Source organism: Lycium ferocissimum, chromosome 3 (genome assembly GCF_029784015.1).
Source record: "Lycium ferocissimum isolate CSIRO_LF1 chromosome 3, AGI_CSIRO_Lferr_CH_V1, whole genome shotgun sequence".
In the NCBI taxonomy this organism is placed as follows: Eukaryota; Viridiplantae; Streptophyta; class Magnoliopsida; order Solanales; family Solanaceae; genus Lycium; species Lycium ferocissimum.
The window spans coordinates 9,341,841-9,360,595 of record NC_081344.1 but is presented as its reverse complement, the minus strand read 5'-3'; the positions used below and the strand labels follow the sequence as shown (position 1 = coordinate 9,360,595).

At 34.2% G+C, this 18,755-nt stretch overlaps 3 protein-coding genes across 6 annotated transcripts; 1 reads left to right on the top strand and 2 right to left on the bottom strand.

Annotated features, from left to right (window-relative positions):
- Window positions 1–1,193: 1,193 nt before the first annotated feature.
- LOC132049616 (uncharacterized) lies at window positions 1,194–3,158 on the top strand. Its single transcript, XM_059440489.1, has 2 exons — window positions 1,194–1,400; window positions 2,714–3,158. Exons 1-2 carry the CDS (start codon window positions 1,290–1,292, stop codon window positions 2,939–2,941), a joined length of 339 nt encoding a protein of 112 aa, XP_059296472.1. The 5' UTR covers window positions 1,194–1,289; the 3' UTR covers window positions 2,942–3,158.
- LOC132049615 (uncharacterized) lies at window positions 3,111–11,029 on the bottom strand. Of its 4 annotated transcripts, none has more exons than XM_059440487.1 (11): window positions 10,810–11,029; window positions 9,003–9,169; window positions 8,606–8,787; window positions 7,886–8,500; window positions 7,724–7,801; window positions 5,645–5,963; window positions 5,341–5,540; window positions 4,647–4,723; window positions 4,279–4,380; window positions 3,884–4,070; window positions 3,111–3,553 (listed from the first exon to the last, which is right to left on the bottom strand). In XM_059440487.1, exons 2-11 carry the CDS (start codon window positions 9,166–9,168, stop codon window positions 3,425–3,427), a joined length of 2,055 nt encoding a protein of 684 aa, XP_059296470.1. In that variant the 5' UTR covers window position 9,169; window positions 10,810–11,029; the 3' UTR covers window positions 3,111–3,424. The 4 variants fall into 4 exon arrangements, with proteins under 4 accessions (XP_059296470.1, XP_059296468.1, XP_059296469.1 ...); XM_059440485.1 differs by having other exon boundaries at window positions 7,886–8,506; window positions 10,810–11,006; XM_059440486.1 differs by lacking the exon at window positions 10,810–11,029 and adding an exon at window positions 10,462–10,504 and having other exon boundaries at window positions 7,886–8,506.
- Window positions 11,030–12,629: 1,600 nt separating this feature from the next.
- On the bottom strand, window positions 12,630–16,961 carry LOC132050919 (probable protein phosphatase 2C 65). Its single transcript, XM_059442253.1, has 5 exons — window positions 16,144–16,961; window positions 15,380–15,679; window positions 14,450–14,567; window positions 13,952–14,175; window positions 12,630–13,715 (listed from the first exon to the last, which is right to left on the bottom strand). Exons 1-5 carry the CDS (start codon window positions 16,390–16,392, stop codon window positions 13,251–13,253), a joined length of 1,356 nt encoding a protein of 451 aa, XP_059298236.1. The 5' UTR covers window positions 16,393–16,961; the 3' UTR covers window positions 12,630–13,250.
- Between the last annotated feature and the right edge of the window lie 1,794 nt (window positions 16,962–18,755).

Below are 18,755 nucleotides of genomic sequence, written 5' to 3'. Positions count from 1 at the left end.
AGAAAAACTAGTTGTAAAGTCGTCAAACTTTAGATGGTCATAACTTACGGAGAAAATTTTTTTGCTTCTATAACGCAGTAAAATACTGCGCTAAAGCAGTTAACGGCTCCAATTTTTTTTTTTGCTTTTTGGTACTGTTTCAACTCCTAAAATGACTATCCGAACGTCTACGTATCCTTGATGTATTGGGCCTACATTATTGTTCGCAGAAAAAAATATCAGGTTCTATATAAAATATTGACGTTTCGGAGTCTTGACACACGACTAATTGTTGGTCAAAGTATGGAAAAAAACACTAAGCGTTGTAAAAAATAAAGTTTGGCCAATTTTTTTTGCTTTTTGGTATTGTTTCTACAACGCAATATTTTACTGCGCTAAAGGTAATTTTGTAACTTTTTTTTATTGGGATATTTTAGTTCAAAGTGATTTTTTTGGGGGTATTTTGATTCGGACTCACGCGATGCGAGTGCAAATGAGAACTTAAGAAGAAGAGGAGAAGACAAGTAGGCAGCTAATGACAACAAATGTCATTGGCTGAAAAGGGGGTGATCTATTATTTGCTCATTCACGCACTAATTTAGTGCGTGAAAGCCAAATCGTTATTTTTAGTTTTCTTTCACGCACGAAATTCGTGCGTGAATCCTATTTATGTGCTTTTTTTTTTCTGTACTACTTTGGTTCAACTTTTCTTTTTTTGTATTACTTAAGTCGCGGATTCATTTAAATGGTATACTTCACCATGAAAAGTGCTTCCTCTGCCTCAATTTAAGTGTTTCATTTGACTAGGCATAGTGTTTAAAAAAAAAATTAAAAAGATTAAATTTATAATTTTATATTAAAGATGTGTATAATGTACTGAATTGTCCTTTGAATCCTGTGGTCATAAACTCGTCATGTAAGGTGTTTGAATTGTCAACTTATAAAATATAGAAAGAGATACTTTTTTTGGGACCAAAAAAAAAAAAAAAGTAAGGCACTTGCTAGCTTTTGCCCCTAGATTTTGGATCATATTTTAAAAATTTATCTTCAAATTCCTATTTGGCTGTCAAATAGAAATATTTTCAAGTTGCAAAAACCAAAAACAAAGAAAAAGGAGAAGCCCCTGGCCCATGATAGGTACCACACAGAGTACAAAGAGTGATGAGAAAATTAGCAAAGTTGCAACAGACGATTATTGTAATTTCGGATTCTCGAAATTACTATCTATAAATAGAAAAGCTTCACAGCCTGTTTGGAAAGGAAACACTCTCTTCTCTACTACTACATCTTCATACAGAAAAAACTAAATCATGCCTTGCTTTAATATTTCAACAAACGTGAATTTGGATGGAGTGGACACTTCTGCTTTCTTCTCTGAAGCCACCAAAGCTGTTGCTTCTATCATCGGAAAACCTGAGAACGTACGTATATCTCCATATATATTTTCTCTTATTCATATGATTATTATTATTATGGTTGCTAAGGAGTTGTCTGTCGACTGATAAAAGAATTCAAAATTTTAACTTGATGGATTCAATTACTGAGATTTTTGCGTAAGCTAAAGTAACATATGTATTTTTGAAGTTATGGGTGCAAAATCTAATATTGGTTGAAATTTTAATGATCTTCAACATATATGTTTATGTTCCTTATAGAAATATTAAATTTTGGTCTTTATCGACAACTGATTTTTTTAATATCAAGTTGTAAAGATGATAGGAGAGCGTTGTTGAAAATGGTTCACACTTTTCTTATCCAAAACATACCTGAGTTTGGTGAAGCATCTAAAGTCTAGAGTTAATTTCTAGTTAGAAAATACTGTGCAAATTTTGGATCCAAACTTTGACCTATTTACTACAATAAATGCCCACAGAGGGTGTGGGTTGTCTGGGATCCCAGCAACTATAAATGGTGTGTAATTTTATTAATATTAATTAAACAGAAAAATAATATTTTGGTCCTCTCTTATTATCTCCAACTGTATGATCCTCGTCAGTCAACGGATATGTAACGATATGTTAATCAAGTGCCTGATATGATTAAGGAATGTGCACCATACTTTAGACATAGTATTATTAAACAAAGTAAAGGACTTTCCACGATCGCAAGGGTTCTTTTTTATTGCAACCTCTAGGTCTACTTCTTGGACTTAGGCTACTTTTTGCCTTACACAAATAAGATAGAGGATTGATATCAAGTGTATCATATTCCGTCCAAGAATCTATTGATTTTGTTTCCTTGACTACCACATGCATGCTAACCTTCCACTGACTGACATAAAGCCTTAGAAAAGAATTCTCCCAGTACAATGCATACACACACACACATAATGCAAGAAATGAGAAAAGCTAAACTCTCCGGGATATTGTACACAGAGATTCTACCACAATTCATTTGATTTACTATTCCGAATCAATTATTTGTACTTAAATATTCTGAAGCAACATCAAATTTTTCATTCTATTTTCTTTATGCTTTCAAGGTGTTCCCAAATATTTAACTCTCAACAAACAAAATCGAAAAGAAAATAAGAAACTTAAGAGTTATATTCGTTTTCTTTCTTAATTTCATCAAGAGTTATATTCTGAAGCAACATCAAATTGACAGTCTATCTTCTTAATCCTTTCAAGGCGTTCCCGGACATTAAGACTTTTAACCAACAAAATCAAAAAGAAAACAAGAAACTTAGAGTAATATATTTTTTGTTTTAAATTTTATCTATGTGCTTTCGCAGTTCGTGATGGTTGTACTGAAAGGATCAGTGGACATATCATTTGGAGGGAACATGGAACCAGCTGCATATGCTGAGATTGTATCCATGGGTGGCATCAACTCGGATGTCAAGAGGAGACTTATTGCTACTCTAGGCACCATTTGCCAGAACCAATTCTCCATTCCCAGAACGCGATTCTTTCTCAAGGTCTATGATACCACAATGGCTACCAAATTCTCCAAACTCTGATTTTCTCAAAACAATATAACTGTCATGCTCATTCTCCTTTTGTTTGCAAAGCGTGATATACTGTTATCAATTAATAGCAATCCACACTTTCCCTTGCTTTTAGATTTTTGGTTTTAATTTTTCCAAATAATCTTGAGGTTTCTTTGTGATGATTTTAGCAAAAAATGTGTAAGAAAAGACAAGTTATTGAATATCACTAAATGGTTTTCCTTGGCAAGAGCATAATGTTGTAGAGATTTACAAAGGTTTCTCAAAGAGTGAAGTTTATATGCCAAAAGATGGCTTAGCAACACCATTACAAAAGATGGCTCAGCAACACCATTACTTAACTGTACTATCATTGTTCTACAGGGTTTGCCATTTTTGGTACTAATCCAGAAGATGCCAATGTCCAGAACGTGATTTTAGGCTTCAAAAAACATAAGTAACACTACTCACAATTGCAAATCGCAAATATAAACTTACTCATCCAACAAAGGATGCCTAAGAAGATGCAGCTTCTGTACTCCGAAAGCAGTCTTCCGATAAAACTATAGCTGAGCAGAAACACCTTTTCCCTATTCCCTTCAAGTTGGGTGTCTGCCAACCTTGACCCTCCTTATAACATTCAATCTGAAATAGTGGTTGGAGAGTTAGCTAGCAGGAGCAACATGTGTACGTAATGGAAACTAAGCATCATGAAAAACAATTAAAATAAGGGCAAAGGGTTAAATTTGCCCCCGAACTATGCGACATGGAACAGATTTGCTCTCCGATAATAGTTGGGGTCAAATAAGTCCTCGCCCTTACTAAAATAGGCTAAATTTGCTCTTATTTTCAAATGGCGGAAGTTTAGCACCCGGTGATGCCACGTGATGCGCAATTAGGGATTAATTTTTTTTTTTTTAAAAAAAAAGGAAATTTGAACCTTTCCATAGTTCAGGGTCAAATAATGATTCGTACCACGTCTGTAACTTCCTCACCAGATTGAACCCCTCCAATCACATAAATGGACTCCTGTAGAACAACAGCCGCTGAATACCCTCTCGAGTGCTTCATTGGCTCCCCAACCATCCATGTTGCAAGACGGGGATCATATATCTCAGTGCTAGGAACCATTGTAGACCCATCATACCCACCAAGTGCGTATCTGCATAGCAGTTGTGAAGCTAAAAGTAAATAACAAGAGGATATTCATCCCAAACGGGAGAGACCACAAATAATGCATATCACCAGGTCCCTGCCCCTCAAACCGGAAAAAAGAGGGTGACTTCAGGAGGATGCACCTCCCGCTCCTTTTGGAGGCAATTACAATATTGGATACGTATTCAAAAAGCACGAAAATGATAACAACGTACAATTTCCCATCCAATGCAGCCAATGCATGGCATCCTCTGCTTGTACTCATACTCTTAATTTTTGTCCACGAATGCTCTCTAGGATCAAATCTTTCAGCGGTCCTACGGTAAAATTAAATTAGAGACGAGATAAGAGAACAGATACCAAAAAAAAATGCCCTTACACATGGGTTTTTGCAGAATTTCTTTGGCTAAAATTCGAATAGTCAGCATTATGAGAGCAACAGATTGGAAAATCAAGCAAGTCTCCCATTTGGGGAATATATTAACAATTATAGAAGTGATTGGAGACATGAGGGACAATGTCCAGTATCAGTCAAACATACAGTTCAAAGAAGGCACCAATAAAAAGGAAATTCACAACTTACGCCAGGTAATTGCTTCCATCGTATCCACCAACAGCATATAATGCACCATTGAGTTCTGCTGCAGCAAGAGAAAATCGCTGCAAATACACACGCATGGAAGATAAAGTCGTGTTTCTGTAAGACAGAAATAACAGTAAAAGCAAGTAATGGAAACATATATGAGGTACTACTTAAGAACAATAATGCAAAAGCAAGATAAATGAAGGTTCTGATGTTTAGACAAGGACAAGGCAAAGGAAACAACATACTGTCTGAGCTACCAAGCACTGACAAGAATTCACTTGGCTATTGGAGTAAAATCATTGCTAATCAATCTATGTAACTTCAGTTTGCAATATTTTACCTATGCTTCCTTTCCACCGTAGGTTTCCTCACTATTAACTATAATAAGAGGCTAACATGGCTTGACCAAAGAGGTAACACACAATGATTTCAATAAGAAAATGAAGCTCATATACAAGATGATCCCATATTGACTTGCCACAATTTTTAAAAGTGAAAATAAATTCTCGAGCAATACGCATCAGCATGTTAGTTGGAAATTTGACTTTGACCTGAAATAAGCTTTCTCACCGCAATTACTTAGAATTCGGCCATCTAAGCACACAAGTTTCAAACTTTTCATATTGTAGTATGTTGTTGCTGAAACAAATAATTACTGGTACATGCAAATACAAGGAGCATTGAAATTAACCTTCTGCCACATGGACCTTGTTGTAATCCAACGCCCTACTTCAGGATCATACATCTCGACCTCTGAAAAGCAGTCAACCCCATTTCCACCACCAATTGCAAAAATTTTGTCCTTCAAAGTAGCACCAGCTAAAGTCCCCTTTTTCTTATTCAAGGAAGGACGTCGGGTCCACTCGTTATCTGCTGGACTGTATGATTCAACTTTACAAAAGCAGCATAGCATCAGCATTAGCAGCTTAAGACACTAGCGAGAGTGGCAAACAAAGGAGCAATGAGTTCCAGGGGCTAAAAACTATAAGATGTACCTGTGTCGTACCACAAGCTTCCAGTTCCACCACCAAATACATAAAGCTCTCCACACAGTTTTGCAACTGAGGCATATGATCGAACTGAACTCATTGGCTTAAGAGACTTTTGCACATCATTTGAAAGTGAGTATGACTCCAAGGTAGATAACCACGATACCCCATCATATCCTCCGACAAGGAAGATTGACTCAGGATCCAGCTGTACTTGATCAACTGACTCAAATACTGTTTCATCAGCCAATTGAAATGATGGATTTGAGGACTCAGGCATCATATATCTATATTTTAACTGCTTAATCTCTTCTTCTGCATCGGCCTGAAATGTAAGGCAGATAATAGTCAGGATTCAGGAGTGCATTTCTAAACTGCACCTTATCTAAACAAGTGGTAACTGGTAAGTGCTCATGTACGAAGAGGACACGAATGCAGAATTTCATTGTTAGAACGCGTAGATACAGTAACCATGCAAATAACAGCCATCCTGGCATTTGCCATTTTAAGAACATCTAGTTGATATTTCCTTTTTTATGACCAATGGTGTTCAGACTCGCTTGCATGACTATTCCACTAGCTTTTTTACTGATATACTGGGCCTTAAAGCCCCAGTATCCACTCCATATAACATTTCTGGTCTTAGAGCCATTCTACGGAACTTATTTTTCACTGTGTTTGGCATCTTCTTATCATAACACTCCATTTTCTCTTTTGATAACCGAGAAATCCCCAAGCGCCAGTTGGTTCACTGTTCGGACGATAATCAATCCGCCACTCTATCCTTCCACTAGTTCCACGATCCTATTTTAGTTTTATGTGCTATATCTTTATTTATCATACCATTCTCCTAGAAGACTGAGTCTATATCTAAATTGTTTGCATTTAAGCAAAACAATCCCATCTAAGTTTACCTGACCTCGTTTTTCTTACGGGGATAAACTTGAAGTACATACATTCTAACTTCTACTTATTCTTAATAATAATAAAATTTGGGATTATTTTATCCCGGGTTTGATTGAATTTTCGATTAGCTATACCACAATTCTGGTACTTTTTTATACCATTGTCAGTGTGGATAATCATCCCAGGATAAAACACGAAAATGACAAAGATACCCTTTTCAAGACTCTTCACCCAAAGTCCTTTAAAAAGTCCAAGGTTAAAATTGAAAATATAAGTTTATCCCAACTTATCTAGTGTAAAACCAAACACATTTAATATTATACCCCACATATCCCAATTTTTGTCCTAAGAACCAAACATCTACCAATAAAGGTTTATCTGTAATCCCGTCATTATTTAATCCCTGTATTATAATCCTGGTATAACTTGTTCACCAACCAAACTACACCTTATTCTCTAGAAAGACTTTTTATAGTTCTAGCTTTTGCTTGACTTCCTCACTGTTTCGTCAATTAACATTATTTCATTTGAAACAAAGCAAGTGAATTCTCTTCCTTGTTTCACAGTTACCCTTTTTCCTAAGTATTGCAAATGCATCAGTCTTCAGCTAAGGGTCATCAACTACCATTCTCATACTAGTTACTAGTGATTTTTTTTCCTGATAAATGATAATAATCTTCTAACGACCTCTTACAGAAATCAGGTTAGCTTTTCCTTTTTTCTAAATGAAGTAAGTAACATCAAGTTAGCGTTTCTTAGATACATCACATTGAATCCTGAAGACCATTGGAAGTTATTGCTTATTCTGATTGTTTCATATACTTCGAAAGAGGAAACATACGACAAGATCCTTTTAAAACTCTTTTATTTTGTTTGAAAGATGACAGACTGATGACTTTTGACAGTCAAAAGTGGTAACATAAGTCCTTGGATTGCCTACGGATTCCTGTGTTGTATCAAAATGTGTCTTCCGTTTATGCAACCTCCACCCTAATGCCAGCCCACCCCAAAAACACCAAAGGGGAAAAAAGAAGAGGAAAAACTATGCTTTCTCCGTATTCACCCATTGTTCCAAGATGTTTAACATAGTGCATGTCTTCTGCGTCACCAATCACCAATAAAGACCAGCAAAGAAGGAACACAAAATAGATATAGCACTATAGCTAGGAGATTACATACCAGCTTCTGCTCCAAGCTGCACATCTTATGAGTTTGCTCTTCCCTAGAAGCTTTCAGTTTTTCTATTCCTTGAAGCAGCTGTAATCAAAATATCTAGTTGAAGTGAACGAAAATTCCAGCAAAGGCGAAAAAGTCCGAAAACACTACAAGAAGATAAAGAACCTGAGCTATAATAGCAGGATAGACAGCAAAGTTAGATGAGCTTTCTTCATTCTTTTCCTCTCTCGGTATCTGTGCTTCCTGTAAAGTTTCTTCCCCAATCTTTACATCATTAATAGTGGCAGTCATCAGTGCAATAGTGCTTTCCTCTTCATGCCCATTTATAGAGGCCCCTGAGCATTCATCGTGTCGAGTGGCCAATTCTCTAAATTCCGTGTATATAAGATCCTTATCATCTAATTCTGCTTGATTATCTAATGGCGCCTCCAGCTGCTGGTTACCGACACTAGAAAAAAGAAAAATGTCTCCCTCACCAAAATCGCCATTCAAATCAAGTGAGTTGGTGAACTTTTCTTTCAAGTCTTCTGGCTCGGCACAGCCATTTTCTTCTCTATTGCCAGTTGCTGGTAAACCTTGTATTATAGTTTTCCATTTTGCTGCATTCTGTGGCATGCAGCTGGTTGGAACAAATGCGAGAGATGAAAGCTTGGAGATCAATTTACCAGCTTGAACATGATCTAGCTCAAACAAGAAATGGTTCTCTTTGTAATAGTTATCCAGAATTATAGGTTTAAACAGACTTTCTGGTAGTGGTCGGCATTGCATGCGGACACGAATCTGAACCTTCATTTAAAGACAGGAAAACCGGTTCTCATTGTAATAGCTATACTTCTGTGCGCATAAAAAGCAAATAAACCCCATGAAGAAAGCATGACATCAAACCTGTGCAGGAAATAGTGTTCTTCCAGAACCGTCTGACGTCCAAGCATACGGATTGATATGCATTTCTCCAGAGCTTGCTGCTTCAAAGATGCCATGAAGCTCCCTATTGCTGTAGTTGAACAAAAACAGTGGCAGACCTGGATCTATGTTCTTCACATATGAAGAATGTGGAGCAGGCAAACCTTAAAAAAGGAAAAGCCAAGAGCTTGAAGAAATAAGCAATTCAACAAAAGCGCAAAAAAAAAAAAAAGGAAGTGAAAAAGTCAATATAACAAAATCCAGCTTGCATGCGATGGCCAAAAGGACATCTAACACTCCATATGTATGCCTTTATTCCCAACTTGTCCTAAAAAAAATATTTCCCGAAGGGAAAGACATTAGTGCCCAAATAACTAACCAAATAGTTGTTTAAGTATACACTCCTTCATGGTATTATCCTTGCAACCAAATATGACACCACCGAGTTGTTTTTTCGTCAAATATCTAAATCCTCCGCTGTGTTTTGTCTGGAATGATGATGCAGAATCAAGTACAAAGGTTTGTGTTCTTCTCCCTGCCCCCATCCTGGAAAAATTAAATAACTTAATCATCATGACTATAAGTGAAAAATGAAATTCTATTACAACCAAGCTAACCAACAAAGTACAACACATTAACAGCCAAAAGACTGGATATGAACAAACATATTACTATTTGTGAGCAAAGTGAATGGCTTTCTAAGACTCAAGTCAAAATACTCAAGGCACAATTATCCCTCTCATTTGAAAGTAAAGAGCAAAAAAAGGCCGGTTTTGGTTAATATACTTTGGTGCTTAGATGACAAATAACTCAGTTTTCCCAAGTCCATTGAACTCAAATGAATCCTAGCAAACATAGAAAATTGCTTGATGCCAATTATCTAATTGCATTTTGCATGCTGCACAGAATGTTTTTACAGGAAATATTGTGTTATACTTTTGTATTTAAAAACAAAAAGCGGCAGATGACAGAGGAATTTAAATTGCTTAAAATTTGTAATAAAATAGTTATACAAAATGTCACATAAATTTCGAAATAGTACAACAAGAAATAGCAAACCATTTGAAAAAAGAAAAAACAAAATCAGTAACAAAAATATAAACATATTTCTTCACTTGTCTAGTCATTTAGCTTATTTTGGTGTTCATAAGTGGAAGGTAAATTCCATTGGGATAGAGAATGATTACAACCTATATCTCACCCGTGTGTTTCCACATTTACCACCCAGTCAATGAGCTAGGACAAAAATTACGGGAGACCAGCGTTTAAATACCAACATAGACAAAAACACTAGGTGATTTTGTCATCGTACTAAGCCTTTGTTAGGAAGATTTCCTTGGTACCTGTGAAGTGGAAAGTGGACTATGGGACAGGTCAAAAAATATTACTCCCTCTATGCCAATTTATGTGAAAGGGGTTCAGCATAGAGGGCCAAAACACTTATTTAGGTATGGATTCTTCAAATATTTTAAAATAAAATTTAACATACCTGAAAACTACACCAGAAGTACTACAAAATCATTCAATATATTAAAAAAAAGAAAATTATAATCAAAGAAAAAAATGTTTAACTCCCCAAATAGTAACACCACACAAAAAATGGGACGAAGCGAGTAGGTGATTTTTTCTATTTGCCTAAGCTTAGTGATCCGAGTTACCAATACCTCTATGCTAATGAGAGGTGACAGGTACTAGAAATAATAGTTGAGGTGCATACAAGTAAGCCTCTACACCACCATTATTATTATTATTATTATTTTTTTTGGATAAACTGTGAAAAACTTGCCGTAACAAACAAAACAAATACAAACTAAAGAGCACCCAACTCCCAGTACCACCTTCTAGGAAGAGTGCACAGGAGAGAAAGGCCTCAAGCAAAAACATCAGAACCTAATTACAAAGTGCTTGTATGTATCTTTGTAATTAGATACATACATGATCATTTTTAAAAAATCAAAGGTATAACACAAACAGAAATTTCAGCAACTTAACACCACACACAATATGAAAAACTCTTCACAATAACAGATATTTTTCCTGTTCGTTCCCAGCAAACAATTTCACCGAAAAAAATGAAGGACTTAGAAACCCAACCCACTCGATGATCATACAAAATGTGAGTAAAAGTACGGTTAATGTAAAGAGATGGAGACATGTAAATGTAAAAGAAAAGAAAGCAATAGAACCTGGCAGCAATGGAATGAACTGTCAGTGAGGCACCCACAAAGCCAGCTTTATAAGTTTGGTAGAGGAACAAAAAGAAAAAAGCGCTAAAGTTTATGGTAACTTCTATACTCCTTCTAGTATTTGTTCAAAATATTTTATAAAACTCTTTAACATACAAAAATTGTACTTGCTAAATTACATTTTTTAAACATGTTAAGTTTAATTTAAAAAAATAATAATTAAGGACTCAATGTCTGATTTTAGAGCAAATTTTGAATGTTTTGACCATCATGCTCTGACTCCGACACGTTCGCCAGGTAGCTGAGAGAGTAATATTAAAATTTGTAGTTTTTGGATTGTTTCACGAAGAATGATAACTTCTTTTTAATTTTACTTTTAGGGTACGTTCGGTATCAAAGAAAATGTTCTTTTATGAAAAATGGTCTCTTGGAAAAACTATTTTTCAGGAAAATAATTTTTCCCCATTTTACTCTTAGGATCTGTTCATACCAAGGAGAACGGTTTGTATGAAAAATGTTGTGGAAAAAAAATATATATAATCTAGACATAGTGGGGGTAGGGGTGTGGGGTGATGGGGATGGTGGTTACGTAGGTCCTTCGGTTCAAAACAAGTGTTCACTTAGTCAATTGCATATCCCTTCAAAAACTATTAAAAAAATATGTAATTTGACTAAATTACTCCTAATTAAATAGGTATTGAAATTTGGTCATTGAACACTTAATAAGGATAAATCTAGAAAAATAAGATTAATTCTTTCTCGATTTGGTAAGTGGACACTCTTTTTTAATCAAAAAATAAAGGCTAGATGGACACTCTTTTTTAACCGGAGGGAGTACCAAATAGGGTGAAAATCAGGTGTGTTGGTGGGTGGGGAGGACATAATCAATGTAGGAGCCTGTGTTGGATGGGCTTAAAAAAAGCAGCTTATAAGCCAAAAAAAAAATAAGTTGGGGTAGCCCAACTTATTTTTATTGGCTTATAAGTTGTTTCTAGCTTATAAGCTGTTTTTTTTTAAGCTAAGCCAAACGAGCCCAATTATTTTTTTGGGCTTATTTTAAGCACAAAATGACTTTAAACTAGCCAGTCAAATGCTCAAAAAAGCTAAAAACAGCTTATAATCAACTTATAAGCCAATCCAAACGGGCTCTAGAATGTGAACATGTTTTCCTTACTTCCACTAGGCATAAAAAATTTACTCATTTGCATGGAACCTATTATCCTAAAGAAAATGTTTTCTAAAAATTTTGACCAACCGAGAATGGAAAATTGACAAATATTTTCCTCCATACTAAACACACCTTAGAGACAATAACACAATTTTATCCATTTACTTTGGTGATACAATTAGTTGAGACCATCACCGCTCGTTTAAATGGAAAAAAAAAACATGGAACTTTTACCATCACTCATTTAAAGAATATTCTTGGTACTTTGCATTTATTTGATCTGTTTATCAAAAGTTTTTATAAATTTCTTAAACTTCGAGTCCGATCAAACACATCACATAAATTGTGATGGGGGAATACCAAGATTCTTGTATAAACTTCGCATCCAGCCGTCAAGCTTTGCCCCTGCATGACACTGATGTTTAATAGTACCAACATCAGTTGAACTTCGTACCTTTAATGCAAAACTGGATCGCCTTTTAGGCCATTTCTTTAAAAGTTACTAATAATTAACAAGCAACGTGTTTTACCTATAACCGAGTGGTGTGTTGATCTGGTGCATAAGTCTTACGAATTTCTCATTTTTAATATTAAAAAGAAGGTTGTAGAATTTTAAAATCGGTAAAAACATGAAAATATACAGAAAATACATTTAACTTCTATAGAATTGATTAAAAGCATTACAAAACTTTAGATTTAACAAACTGAATTTTATGATATATGTACATAGCAATATTCTAAGTTATTACATTCTTACTAATAGAAACAACATATTACTATGTAAATAGTGGCAAACACTTCAAAGAATGTTACAAAGGGAAAAAAAGACTTACGGGCATATAACTACGATGGCAATCCAGGACTTTAAGCTAGCATGTAGTGTTTTTCCGAGGTGTACAGGGGCGGATATAAAAGCTGAGTTATTAAAGAACGTGCATAGGACGAATGTCTTATGCTTATCGAGACATTAGCTTCATGAAATTTTAACACTCTATAATACGTATGACGTTTAGAGGTTGTCTCGTCGTATGATACAAATGACTCAAGAAGCCACTATTTCCAATTTTGCAGTTTCATTAAGAGTTTTTAAGTTATGTACACCAACATTTATGTCATGGACATTTTGAAACTTGTTTTAAGTGTCCAAATATCCACCCTGATTTTGTCATCAATTTACCCTGCACCATTCTCTTTTGCCTCTGGACCTCTTCTTTTCAGGCTACTTATATGTATACAAATTGCACTTGATTTCAATTTCCAGTAACCTAAAGTCTCACAATATTTGCTGATCTTCAGGATACACAAATTTCATCGCGGATCTTCTTCTTTGGCTCCGATAATGTAGATTCTCTGTCGATGAATTCTTCTTCTTATTATTATTATCCGAACCATCCTGGACTCCCGGAGCAATTTCTTGATCTTCTCCTTCTTTGACTTGATAATTAAGCAATGTATCGAGGCCATCATCTGTTTTGGTGTTATCAGGGTAATTTTGATCATTTGCTAGCTCTGCATAGTTGAAACTCAATTGAGTAACCTCGGACATTGATTTGGTTAATAGAGGTTTTTGGCGTTTGAAGAACAAGCATACTACGCCACAATCATCTATCTTTGCACGCGGGTATTTGTATTTCCAGGCCCGAACTGCACATTCTACTAGTGTTCTTGCTGCCATTGATCGCTTTCTTGTTGTAGCGACTATCCGAATCACTTCATCGTTGCTTAAAACATCCCACACCTAAAAACAAAAAGAGTTTAAGTTATACATACTGACAATAAGAAATATTAACCTTAATTGGTTATAACATATTAAGTATTATTTTATTTTTGAAGTTATCATATCATACTTGACATATAAAGTTACCTATTGTCTTAAGTCTACTTAATCTAAGGGTTTAAGAATTTTTTACACTATCAGTATAAGATGCGCATAAAACGCCATACATGCAAGAATGTAGAATTAAGTTAGCTTACCCCATCAGTTGCCAAAACAACAAATTCGTCACTTTCAGTAAGCTTTCTATAATACACCTCAGGGACAGAGATGAGGCCATAGTCTTTCAAGCAAAAATCTCCAAAAGCCCTAGCCATGGCCAAACCAGGGCAATCTTCATCTGGCATCCACACTCTGTATACATTTGGTTCTTGCTCCATTGCCATTACTCTTCCTTGACAACTTTTAATTCGTTCATACTCACCTGATGAAACAAAATAATACATTAAATATGTTAAATATGAAGTTTATTGTTTGTAATTGAGTTCAATAAATATTTTCTTGAGAGATCATCAAAAGGTATGATGAAATAAATAAAATTCCTCCACACTTAATCAGTGGTGAAATTATTGGTATGAAAGGTTCTTATCATTGAATGGGCCTGTGGGCACGAATTTGAATTGGTCGGACACTCGGACTAATGAGTTCCGAATACTAAATTATTGAAAAGGTAAAAACATTGTCTTGAGAGCACCTACTTGGAAGGTGAGGCTTCAAGTCCACTGTGAGTTGTTGGGATATAAGCTGATTTTTCTCATCCCTAGTGCAAATAATAGCTCGAGAATCCCCTAAATTTCCAACGAACAGATGTTCTCCCTGAAAATTCCACAATTAGAAAAAACAGAAAATCACAACTCAATCATTTATCTAAACAAGAAAGTTGTTATGAGTCACATGCTTTACTCCCTCTCTTCTATTTTTTATTTATTTATGTTTGTCTGTCCTTTTTAATCTGTTAAAAGATGACCGATCTTATATTTATAAATTCTTTAATTCTAAATTTCTTATATTACCCTTAGTAATATATGTTCCTATAGCTATAGAAATGATATGTAACGTTTTCAACTGTAAGTTCAAAATGTACTTTTAGTATGTGCCAAAATTTTTCTTTCTTTCTTTCTTAAATTCAATATCCAATCAAATAATGCTATGTATCTAAATGAAGGGTCCATTTCATGGGTGGTCACTTAACATTCACCTTATTCTACCAATGTCACCGAACTATTTATCGTAACGAAAAAATCACTCAATTTTACTTAAGTATCACGAAAGTCATTAAATTATTTTTTGTAACAAAAAAGTCACTAACTTTGCTTATATATCACAGTAAAATCATTCTGAGGAAACATATGAGACATGTTTCTATGGTATTTCGTCATAGTTGAGTCTTTTTTAATTAAAAAAAAAATTGTTTAAGTGTCTTTCTATGATACTTAGGCAAAATTAAGTGGCCTTTTAGAATTACAGCAAATTTTTTTAACGATTTTTTACGATATTTAGATAAAGTTGGGAATTTTTTATTCCAAAAAATATTTTACTGACTATGATGAAATAAAGTAAAAATTGAAATGACCGTGAGATAACCCTTTAAATGAAAGGAGTACTTGTTTTCCTCCCAATATAATTACCTGCTTAAATAAAGTAACAGCTGTTGTACCACTGGAATAACTCTCAATTGAAGGTTCCCTTTCAAGCTGTGCATCCATTTCTTTATAGGACTTGAGATATGCAGCTTTCCATGCATCAAACATTGAGTTTTGATGAGATTCTTCATCATTTTCACTGCTTCTAATTTCATTACACTCTTTCAACGATGATGAAATTTTCGACGGTAACAAGTCGCGCACGTAGCGCGCCACCTTGTGACCCGATGGACCGTGCCCATCGAAGACGCCACAAAAAAACGCACCTTTATCACCACCAAAATTCTGCACACATTATATTATGTATGACATAAAAAGTATTAGTCCTATTCATGATCCATTTCCAGGCAACAATTCACTATCAATCAGAAAGGATGATTTGAACATCACGAGGACAAATGTAAACAAAAAAAATTGTATTTTCATGGTTATTGAACGTCACAAAGTATGAATGGAAATGCAAATCAAATATTACAATGTGCTATGGTTGATATTTCAATCCAAAAAATGGAAAAGAATGTGAAACATTAATCTAAATCAATTATGTAAAGGTGTCAGGCCCAACTGTCAAGGTATTGTCTACTCAATGAATTCAATCGCCCTTACATGACCTATTAGTACTTTTATCCTTTCATTTCAATGTGAAATTTGCTTAAGGTAAATTTACAACGTAACCGATTACCAACAAATAGAATCACAATATGCCATAAAAAATTTACAAAGAACAATGAAAAAGGAATGAATAATACCTCCCAAACGGTCATGGCATCTTGATTGATCCCCTTTTTACCTTGTTGACTATACATAGATACAAACTTAGAATATCCATGTAACCTAATATTAGCACCAAAATCTCCCTTTCCTACAACACCATGATCATCTTCGCCATGAATATTACTTTTATCGTCCCCATTAATATTGTGTACAATATTATGGTGACGATGATTTCCTTGAAGATCATAATGGCGCACCCTTTGACAGGTACAACATGCACCCATATCTCTAATATTATGCGCGCCTGCGATTTAATCTCCTCAAAAATAAATCTTACCTCGTGAAATTAAAGCCATTCCATATATCCAATTATAAGATTCAACCAAAGGGACAATGAATCACTTGTTAAATTTGAAGATGGAGGCTTCTTTGAATATTGGCAATGGAAATTAGATTAATTTTTTTTTTTTTTATATATGAATATGTGACAGAGTCAAAGATAGAAGACAAGACAATAAGGAGGAGGATGACAAATCAAGAATGTTAGTCTCATGAGATAACATTCAAGATTTGTGGGAAATAAAGAAACAAGCAGAGGAGAATATAATCATCAATGTAGTCCTTTTCTTTTCTTCTTTTTTTCCTTTTTTCTTCTTATTAATTTTTTCTTCTTTTGGATAAAACAGTTTGACCATTCAGTTACAACCTCACTGCCCTCAATTGCGCCTCTATTATTTTTTACGACTACTATTTTTCTTTATTCTATTATACTTCTTCTGTCACAATTTGTTTGAATAGTATTATTCCGAGACTCAAATAATTTTTCTACAGACTCTAATTATATGAATTGTTGTTCCAAAGGCATACAACGTACCAAACTATCATATGTAATTTTTCTAAGACGAATTTTATAAAGCAGCAGAGACGGATAATTTCCCATGTGGCTAGTCATGTAAAAGTCCTTACATTCTTCATGTAATGAGCCCAAGTCCAATGAAATTTCTTGATGGGTATTAGCCCATTTGTGTGCATAACGGGCCCTTAGATGTAGGATCCATTTTAGCATTGTTTTGAGTAAATTGAAAATGAGAATCAAGTGCTAGAAAATTTAATTTGACTTTGTAGGTGAAACACCAATAGTTGAGTGATTTTCTGGTTAGAAAATAAAATTGAGTGACTTTTTGAGTGAACTAGTCATAGTTGAGTGATCATCTGAAATATTATCTCAAGCATGTTTTGTGTTTAATTAGTTTTAGTTTTTCAAAATTCAACAGCTAGCTTAACACACAGTTCCAATGAAATCTTTTTTTCTTATTCCTTTTGATATATTCTCTGGTGCATCATTAAATCGAAATGGCAATCACCACGCAAGGACTAATGAAAGAATATAGAAACCTAATGGCTTTCCAAATAAATGACAATATTACTATTATACTCCTTGACAAAAGGGGAATATCTATAAAACTAAAAAATAAAAAGATGATTAAAACATTCAATCCATAGATGCTCGATACTGCAAAAGCTATATAGCACTCATAATTCTTGATACACAATACATGTATTATCTCTTTATCTTTATTACTTTATACACTCGACCTGGTTTAAAAATCAATCACTTCAATATTGTACGGTCGATATTGACCCTTTATATCTTTATTTCATTGCCTTTGAAATATAAACCGTCAATTTAATTTAATTCTTCTATTTTAATACTCTTCCTATTTCAATTTATGTAATGTATGCATTTTGACTGGCCACGAAGTTCAAGAAAAAAAAAATCTTTTAAAACTTGTGGTCTAAAACAAGTCATACATATACATATATGGCTAGAAATCATGTTATTAAAGGTAATTAATAAAATGAGAAGTTTAAAGTCAAATTATTTTTATATAAAAATATATCATTCTTTTTATGACAAACTAAAGAGGAAAATGTATCACACTAATTAGGATAAAGTTGACAAACAGCCATCAACTATTCTATATAAAAATATTTTTTAAAAAAAGAAGAAGCAGAAGAAAGTGAATAAAAAATAAAAAGAATGAATTCCTCAATTCCCTTTTTTAGTATAATAAACTTCTATTACTGAACTTAGAGGAGCATATATATACTTTACAGTCATAGTGATCAGAGTCATTATATATAATATATAGTCAAAGTCCACCCTACACAACCATACATTGACAAATAATGCTAATTTAAAATCTAAAGCCTTCTAATAACTTTTTTTCTCCTCTTTCTCCTTTTTCTGTTAAATATGAAATCATATCTCAGAAAGCAAAAAGGAATAATTTCTCATGATATGCAAAATTTTCGCTAATACCATCTAGATTATTATTAGTGAAACGAAATATTTTGCCGACTTAATTCTAAAAGCTATAAGATCGGATTTTTATTAAGAATTAATTTCACTTAGTTGTTGAGGTCTTCTCTGTCTAAAAAGGAAAAAGGTAAGATTCTGCTATTTCCTAATTAACATATTCCCACATTAATTTTAAACAAAATAAAGAGGCGGAAAAATCTACAGTGATGGCCAGCAAGCACGACACTTTGTACTGTATAACATCACATGTATCATGCAGTACATCTCCATAACTTTATACAATAGTCAAAGAATACGTACTTTCACGAAGTAACTCCATTGAAT